Source organism: Salvelinus namaycush, chromosome 4, assembly GCF_016432855.1.
Source record: "Salvelinus namaycush isolate Seneca chromosome 4, SaNama_1.0, whole genome shotgun sequence".
Classification (NCBI taxonomy): Eukaryota; Metazoa; Chordata; class Actinopteri; order Salmoniformes; family Salmonidae; genus Salvelinus; species Salvelinus namaycush.
The window spans coordinates 8,744,621-8,753,243 of record NC_052310.1 but is presented as its reverse complement, the minus strand read 5'-3'; the positions used below and the strand labels follow the sequence as shown (position 1 = coordinate 8,753,243).

The window sequence follows — 8,623 nt, the reverse complement described above, 5'->3', positions numbered from 1 at the left end:
GTAGGTGTGAGTGAGTGAGATTAGGTTGCACAATCGATTTGCTTCAGATTGCCCATCATCTTGGAATCTCCTTTTTAAAATCTGTCTAGCTGTTTGAGTGGGAGAGAGCCAGAGAGATGAGGGGGAAGGGGGAACAAGTATGTCTAGCGTACTTTCTTTCTAAAGTATATAAGTGTATTCCAATAGTATCTGCAGTGTGTCTAAGATTAGTACGCAGAAAGGAAGCTCTGAGGAAACTTTAGATGCTACAGAGAAAAAGTGACAAAGTTTGTTAGTTTTTTTAAACTACCAGTTTAATAATATGTTATCGTTTTCCAGTACAAAGAGTTATTTTTTTTAACCAGCTTTTAAAAAGTTAAACATTAACAACACTTTTTAATTATCTGATTCACACAGTTTATATTTGAAAAGAAACCAAAGCAGAGACAGATATGAGTAAAGAGGTTAAAAGTACAGGACTGGTCAGTTAGTACAAAGAGTAGATTAATATTCAGTACTACAGAGTTAATCCTCCTTTACATACAGAAGTTACAGAAGGTAAGCAACACTGAGATTAACTTGAAAAACAAGAATCTTCCAGAAAATGTGAAGGTTTTCAGTATATCAGGACTTTAAAAACACTCCGGACACTTTGTGAATGGCACATTGGCTGGAGGCAATATTATCTCTTAAACTGAATGAAAAAATATATTCATAGTAAGGCATACTGTTCTTATCTGAAAACATAATTTAATGTTATTTCTCACATAAAAAATATAATATAAAATTGCATTATAAAACAGATGTTACAGATGTTATACATGTACAGTATTGTCCATGTTTTGTCTTAAAGGAGACGGTTTGTGTGGAGTAAACACAACCGCTTGGCAAGAGGCTAGTTAGGGGCTCAAATATGTAACACACACACACACACACACACACACACACACACACACACACACACACAACACTAAAGGAAAGAGTGTGTTCTCAAAGGCAGACACACACACACAAATACATAAACATCACTCCCCAAAATAAAATAAACACACAACATTAATACTGTGCTGAGAAGGTCCTACTGCACGAACGGAAGGAACAGACCCTTTGGCACTTCACTCTAAACCCAGAAGACGTGTGGGTTTATGTTAAACCACAACATTGAGATGGTTTCTGTAAAATACACCACATCTCTTTCACTGTGTTGATAGAAAAGATGGCGTCAGGTTATTCCTCTTTCATGGAGATTAGAAAGCCTTCATAAAAAGGCTGGTCTGTAACAGATCTATTTAAATAACTAAAAGGCACTTTGTTCTCCGCATTTCTATAATACTGTAACGTTGTGGTTGAGACTATACCTGGAGAGCTTAGATCTTACACATTAGATAGGCTCAGCTCACTGTAGAAAGGCAGGCATGGTGCAACAGTCGAGACTCTAGTCTTAGAGAGGACATTGTGTGAAACTGGTGTGACCTGGTAAACCCGATCTAAGTAACGTTTTGTGTGACAGTGACGTTTTGAGAACAGGGACAGTCAGACTAGTGGGCGTGGAGGGTCAGTGTGCTCGACAAGTATAATTATGATCATACATATGACTGTTATTATATGGATTATTGAATTATTATAATATTATAGCTCCACATTGACTCAGTGCAGGGCAAGGAATAGAGCCAGGTTATCTGACCAGTGCAGATTGGGGAGATTTGATTAAAGGGGGTTGTGGTTGGGTGGTTTGGCTGTGGGGTTTCCTATAAAAGTGGCACATGGCTTGATAGTGTAGTGTTTGGGTGGGTGTGGCTGGTGACTGGGTCCTGATTGGGTCCTGAAGGGTCGTTACCATGGCCGCTGGTCTCTGGTTGGTTAGGCAGAGGTGACTCTGGGGGAGGGGCGTGGCTGCTGTCCAGAGCATGGCAACGAGCGAGGCACGGGCGGAGACGGGTGGGTCATCAGTGGGCAGAGGTCAGGGGTTAGTTGCCGTGGCAGCTGGGGGGGGGGGGGGTTAGGAGACAGACGGACATACACACAGAAATGAGAACATAAAAAAGACACACAGAAAAAGATAGAAAGAGATTAGTGTCAGCTAGTGGTGTCAAGATGACCACATGAAAGATCTACTCCAGTCACACAAACACACACAACACCTTCATAAACACTACATTGACAGTTACAAGTCAGTAGCCGCAGGTTGACATAAGGTCTGGCATCTGCATTAAGTGAGTGACACAATGTGAGTTGCCAACCAGTGACTGCTGACATAGGCACTTATAAATGCTTATGTATTGCTAATGAAGGCATTGTAAAAGAGCCTTTGTAGAAGGTTTGAACACTGTTACAGTGAGGCTAGCTGCATTACGGACTGAGAAACCATGGAGAGAGCAGAGGGTATGGTTTCTTGTGAGGGTGTGACAGTGTCAATGACGTCTAAAGCTGCTCTGACTAACCCAGTGTGTTTCTCAACCCAGTCGACTTGTGTGGACCACCAGTTGTCTCACATAATCTAGTCCTAATCATCAATGCCTTGATGGACCAAATCAGACATGTGAAACGACCACTAGGTCCCAGAGGTTGGGTTCAGCAATGGTTAGCAGTGGTTACGGTGTAACGTTATGGTGTCTTCACAGAAAAGACCAAATGCAATGATGACCAATTAATTGATTAAAAATGATCTGGTGATGATTTCCAGACTGCTGTTAAGCATTAGAGAAGAAACGAGGCCTGCAGTTAACAGAGAGCCATGACATGTTAAGAGATGTGGTTTTTAGAAGGAATTAAGAACAGATATTTTTAACAGATATTTTCAAATTATAATAATATTGGTTTTCAGATTCTTCTTCTTTTTTTTTTTATCTCAATCTTTGGTTCTCTATACACACCAGTTAAACTATAGCTGACACACAGCAAGGCAAGTCCTACTGTTACCAAAGTGACACCAAGAAAACACCAACATCACTTTAACACACAAAGTCATACCGAAACAACCCTTGAACCATTTGCTTCATAAATATTAATTAGAGCTTCAAGTCTAAACTCTAAAGAAAACATCCATTTATTTTTGGAAAGCACATGAGCAAAAATGACAATTATCTAAAAAGAACAGGCTACGCATAATGAGATGACAACGGAATGTCTATCTAAATTCTCTCTCATGTAAACCCATCCCCACCCCGAAGGTCCAGTAATGCTTACTTTACACACACACACACTACGGAAATCTCCTAATAGAGATTTCAGTAGTCTTTTAGAAGTATAGGGTCATATACTACACAGTATATAGGATCATATGGAGTACGGCTATGAGGTGGCTGTTTCAGCTTCAAGTACTGTATGTCTCTGATCCATGAGATCCACAAAACAATCATTATAAAACCACATCAATAAATAAAAGAGTAGATTAAAAGGTAGAGTTTACTTTGACAAAATCAAATGAAAGGAATGGTGTAATGTAAGACAATATAAAAAAAGATGACTACTTGTCTCTAAGGTTGAACAGTAGTGAAATAACCAGGAAAGAGAGAGAGAGAGAGAGGAAGAAAGCAAGGGACACACCTTCTCATTCAAGGGTTTTTCTTTATTTGTACTATTTTCTACATTGTATAATAATAGTGAAGACATCAAAACTATGAAATAACACATATGGAATCATGTAGTAACCAAAAAAGTGTTCTTGAAATTTTCCAGATTGACTGACCTTCATGTCTTAAAGTCATGATGGACTGTCATTTCTCTTTGCTGATATGGACTTGGTCTTGGTCTTGCTCAAACGCATTAAGAAGGAAAGAAATTCCACAAATGTACTTTTAACAAGGCACACCTGTTAATTTAAATGCATTCCAGGTGACTACCTCATGAAGCTGGTTGAGAGAATGCCAAGAGTATGCAAAGCTGTCATCAAGGCAAATGGTGGCTACTTTGAAGAATCTCAAATATAACATACATTTTAATTTGTTAAACACTTTTTTGGTTACTACATGATTCCATATTTGTTATTTCATAGTTTTGATGTCTTCACTATTATTATACAATGTAGAAAATAGTACAAATAAAGAAAAACCCTTGAATGAGTAGGTGTGTCCAAACCTTTGACTAGTACTGTATGTATGTATGAATATACAGTTGAAGTTGTAAGTTTACATACACTTGGGTTGGAGTCATTAAAACTCGTTTTTCAACCACTCCACAAATTTCCACAAACTATAGTTTTGGCAAGTCGGTTAGGACATCTACTTTGTGCATGAAACAAGTAATTTTTCCAACAATTGTTTACAGACAGATTATTTCACTTATAACTCACTGTATCACAATTCCAGTGGGTCAGAAGTTTACATACACTAAGTTGACTGTGCATTTAAACAGCTTGGAAAATTCCCGAAAATTATGTCATTGCTTTAGAAGCTTCTGATAGGCTACTTGACATTCTGAGTCAATTGGAGGTGTACCTGTGGATTTATTTCAAGGCCTACCTTCAAACTCAGTGCCTATTTGCTTCGGAAAATCAAAAGAAATCAGCCAAGACCTCAGCAAAAAAAATTGTAGACCTCCACATGTCTGATTCATCCTTGGGAGCAATTTCCAAACGCCTGAAGGTACCACGCTCATCTGTACAAACAATAGTAGGAAGGAGGAAGGAGACGCGTTCTGTCTCCTAGAGATGAACGTACCTTGGTGCGAAAAGTGCAAATCAATCACAGAACAACAGCAAAGGACCTTGTGAAGATGCTGGAGGAAACAGGTACCAAAGTATTTATATCCACAGTAAAACGAGTCCTATATCGACATAACCTGAAAGGCCGCTCAGCAAGGAAGAAGCCACTGCTCCAAAACCACCATAAAAAAGCCAGACTACGGTTTGCAACTGCACATGGGTACAAAGATCGTACTTTTTGGAGAAATGTCCTCTGGTCTGATGAAACAAAAATAGAACTGTTTGGCCATAATGACCATTGTTATATTTGAAGGAAAAAGGGGGAGGCTTGCAAGCCGAAGAACACCATCCCAACCGTGAAGCACAGGGGTGGCAACATCATGTTGTGGGGGTGCTTTGCTGCAGAAGGGACTGGTGCACTTCACAAAATAGATGACATCATGTGGAAGAAAAATTATGTGGATATATTGAAGCAACATCTCAAGACATCAGTCAGGAAGTTAAAGCTTGGTCGCAAATGGGTCTTCCAAATGGACAATGACCCCAAGCATACTTCCAAAGTTGTGGCAAAATGGCTTAAGGACAACAAAGTCAAGGTATTGGAGTGGCCATCATAAAGCCCTGACCTCAATCCTATAGAAAATTTGTGGGCAGAACAGAAAAAGCGTGTGCGAGCAAGGAGGCCTACAAACCTGACTCATTTACACCAGCTATGTCAGGAGGAATGGGCCAAAATTCACACAACTTATTGTGGGAAGCTTGTGGAAGTCTACCAGAAATGTTTACCCCAAGTTAAACAATGTAAAGGCAATGTTACTAAATACTAATTGAGTGGATGTAAACTGGGAATGTGATGAAAGAAATAAAAGCTGAAGTAAATCATTCTCTCTACTATTATTCTGACATTTCACATTCTTAAAATAAAGTGGTGATCCTAACTGACCTAAGACAGGGAATTGTTACTAGGATTAAATGTCAGGAATTGTGAAAAACTGAGTTTAAATGTATTTGGCTAAGGTGTATGTAAACCTCCGACTTGAACTGTATATAAAGTATATATGTATAGATATGTATATATATATATATGTATATATATATGAGAGAGGAAGGAAAGGAGAGGAGAGAGAGAGAGGGGAGAGAGAGGAAAGGGGAGAGAGAGGAGACGGGAGAGAGAAGAGAGGAGAGACAGTGAGAAAGAGAGTGAGAAACATAATATGTGAAGAGAGCTCTCAGAACTCTAAAGAGAGTCACAAGGTCACAGTCAGATGGAGGAACGGTCCATTCTAAAAGCAGGGGACAACAGACTGTTGTTAGACATTTACACACAGCCCACTGTTTGACTTTCCCCTCACATTCTGGTCTCATTCCTCTCTTAGCAGGCGGCACACGTTGGTCAACTGACGGACACACACACACTGTCGCGCAAACACAATCAAAACCACTCACGAATGCGTATTCCCACTCACACAGTCTGGTGATCTAACTGACCTCTGTCGGTGTTCACTACTCTTTGGTAAGGATGGGCTCTCATATTGTGGCGTTGCACCTGAGCCGTCATCGCTCCTGCTCACCACATCACCAAAACACAGGAGGTTAACAGTGACATCATCAAACAGTGACATCATCAAACAGTGACAGAATCATTAAGAAGACAGACAAGAGGCCCATTTCAGATAAGCCTGTCCAGTGTGTGTGTGTGCATGTGTGTGTGTGAGAGGTCCATGTGTAGGAGAGAGTTCATCTCTCAGCCTTTGGTTTGGAAAGCCATACCTGGAGACAGAGAGAGAAATAGAACCAGGTCACAACACAACAACACAACCCTCATGCCCAAATCAACTTGATCTGTGTGTGTGTGTGTGAGCTGAACAGAGAGAAACCTAACTGGGAACACCTAAGTGAGGAACTTCATGTTCTCATCACAGTGGAAGACTCACACAACAGAGCTCAGATCAAACAACTAAGAGGTCAAGAAACTACTGGTACCAGCTTTGAGTACTAGGAGTTTCATGCTATAATTGTCTGTATCAGTGTATCAGTGTATCTGTGCTTACCTAGTACACCAGTAGTGTCCATGGGGTATTCTAGTATAGATGGAGTTAGGGTGTAGGGGGAATATTCGTAGGGAGCGTAGAAGAACCCTCCTGATTCAGGTGATTGCTGCATCAGTGCTGCGTGCTGATTGGCTCCTTGCATGAGGGCCTGCTGACTCTGGATCTGACGAATCAGGTGAGGCATGAGGTTGGGCTGTTGACCAGGGGCGGGGCTTCGCATAGCCTGCTGCATGACAGGGGAGGGGCTGGAGATGAGCCGAGGCTGCTGAGAGGAGGCTAGGGAGAAGGCCATAGTGGCTACACACATCATGCACACACAGACACACCCACACAGACACACCCAGACACATAGAGAGAGAGAGACCGAGAGAAAGAACAAATAGACAATCCATTACTAGATGGAAAAGAAAACACCTCCCTCAAAAAGTCAGTTTCAGGACAGGCGCTTCCTGAAGATGTCATCACACATCATGCACCCACACACACACACACCCACAGACACACCCACACACACACAGACACAGCCAAACAGACACACCCACAGACACACCCACAGACACACCCACACACACAGACACAGCCACAGACACACCCACCCACAGCCACACAGACACCCACACAGACACAGAGAGAGAGAGGCCGCTTCCTGATGATGTCATCCTTACGTTGCTTGATGTTGGCGTCTCTGTAGGTTCCGTTGAGAATGGCGAGCTCCATTAGCTGCATCTTTTTTAGACTGTCCTCTCCATCAGCCTACACACACACACACACACACACACACACACACACACACACACACACACACACACAGTTGGTTAAAGGTTGGATTATGCTACGCTCTGGCCAACAGATTGTGAGGGATGTACAGCTAGGTCAGGTTAAACTAACAGATACACTTGAAGTCGGAAGTTTACATACACCTTAGCCAAATACATTTAAACTCCGTTTTTCACAATTGCTGACATTTAATCCTAGTAAACATTCCCTGTCTTAGGTCAGTTAGGATCACCACTTTATTTTAATAATGTGCAATGTCAGAATAATAGTAGAGAGAAGGATTTACTTCAGCTTTTATTTCTTTCATCACAATCGCAGTGGGTCAGAAGTTTACGTACATTCAATTAGTATTTAGTACCATTGTCTTTAAATGGTTTAACTTGGGTCAAACGTTTCAGGGCGCCTTCCACAAACTTCCCACATAAATTGGGTGACTTTTGGCCCATTCCTCCTGACAGAGCTGGTGTAACTGAGTCAGGTTTTTAGGCCTCCTCGCTCACACACACTTTTTCAGTTCTGCCCACAAATTTTTGAGGGAATTGAGGTCAGGGCTTTGTGATGGCCACTCCAATACCTTGACTTTGTTGTCACAACTTTGGAAGTATGCTTGGGGTCACTGTCCATTTGGAAGACCCATTTGCGACCAAGCTTTCACTTCCTGACTGATGTCTTGAGATGTTGCTTCAATATATCCACATATATTTTCCTGCCTCATGATGCCATCTATTTTGTGAAGTGCCCCAGTCCCTCCTGCAGCAAAGCACCCCCACAGCATGATGCTGCCACCCCCGTGCTTCACAGTTGGGATGGTGTTCTCGGCTTGCAAGCCTCCCCTTTTTCCTCCAAACATAACGATGGTCATTATGGCCAAACAGTTCTATTTTTGTTTCATCAGACCAGAGGACATTTCTCCAAAAAGTACGATCTTTGTCCCCATGTGCAGTTGCAAACCGTAGTCTGGCTTTTTTATGGCGGTTTTGGAGCAGTGGCATCTTCCTTGCTGAGCGGCCTTTCGTTTTACTGTGGATATAGATACTTTTGTACCGGTTTCCTCCAGCATCTTCACAAGGTCATTTGCTGTTGTTCTGGGAATTATTTGCACTTTTCGCACCAAAGTACGTTCATCTCTAGGAGACAGAACGCGTCTCCTTCCTGAGCCGTATGACGGCTGCGC

General features: G+C 41.7%; 1 protein-coding gene across 2 annotated transcripts in view; it reads right to left on the bottom strand.

The window, feature by feature from the left end:
- Window positions 1-297: 297 nt before the first annotated feature.
- LOC120046113 (protein quaking-A-like) overlaps window positions 298-8,623 on the bottom strand; it is a 35,933-nt gene continuing 27,607 nt past the window's right edge. Inside the window, exons 5-8 of one of the 2 annotated variants that reach the window (XM_038991073.1) lie at window positions 7,338-7,425; window positions 6,673-6,969; window positions 6,110-6,184; window positions 298-1,962 (exon numbers count right to left, since the gene is read on the bottom strand). In XM_038991073.1, coding sequence (XP_038847001.1) covers window positions 1,940-1,962; window positions 6,110-6,184; window positions 6,673-6,969; window positions 7,338-7,425 — 483 coding nt within the window. In that variant the 3' untranslated portion in view covers window positions 298-1,939. The remainder of the gene's footprint in view (window positions 1,963-6,109; window positions 6,185-6,672; window positions 6,970-7,337; window positions 7,426-8,623) is intronic. The other variant, XM_038991074.1, reaches the window with a different exon arrangement.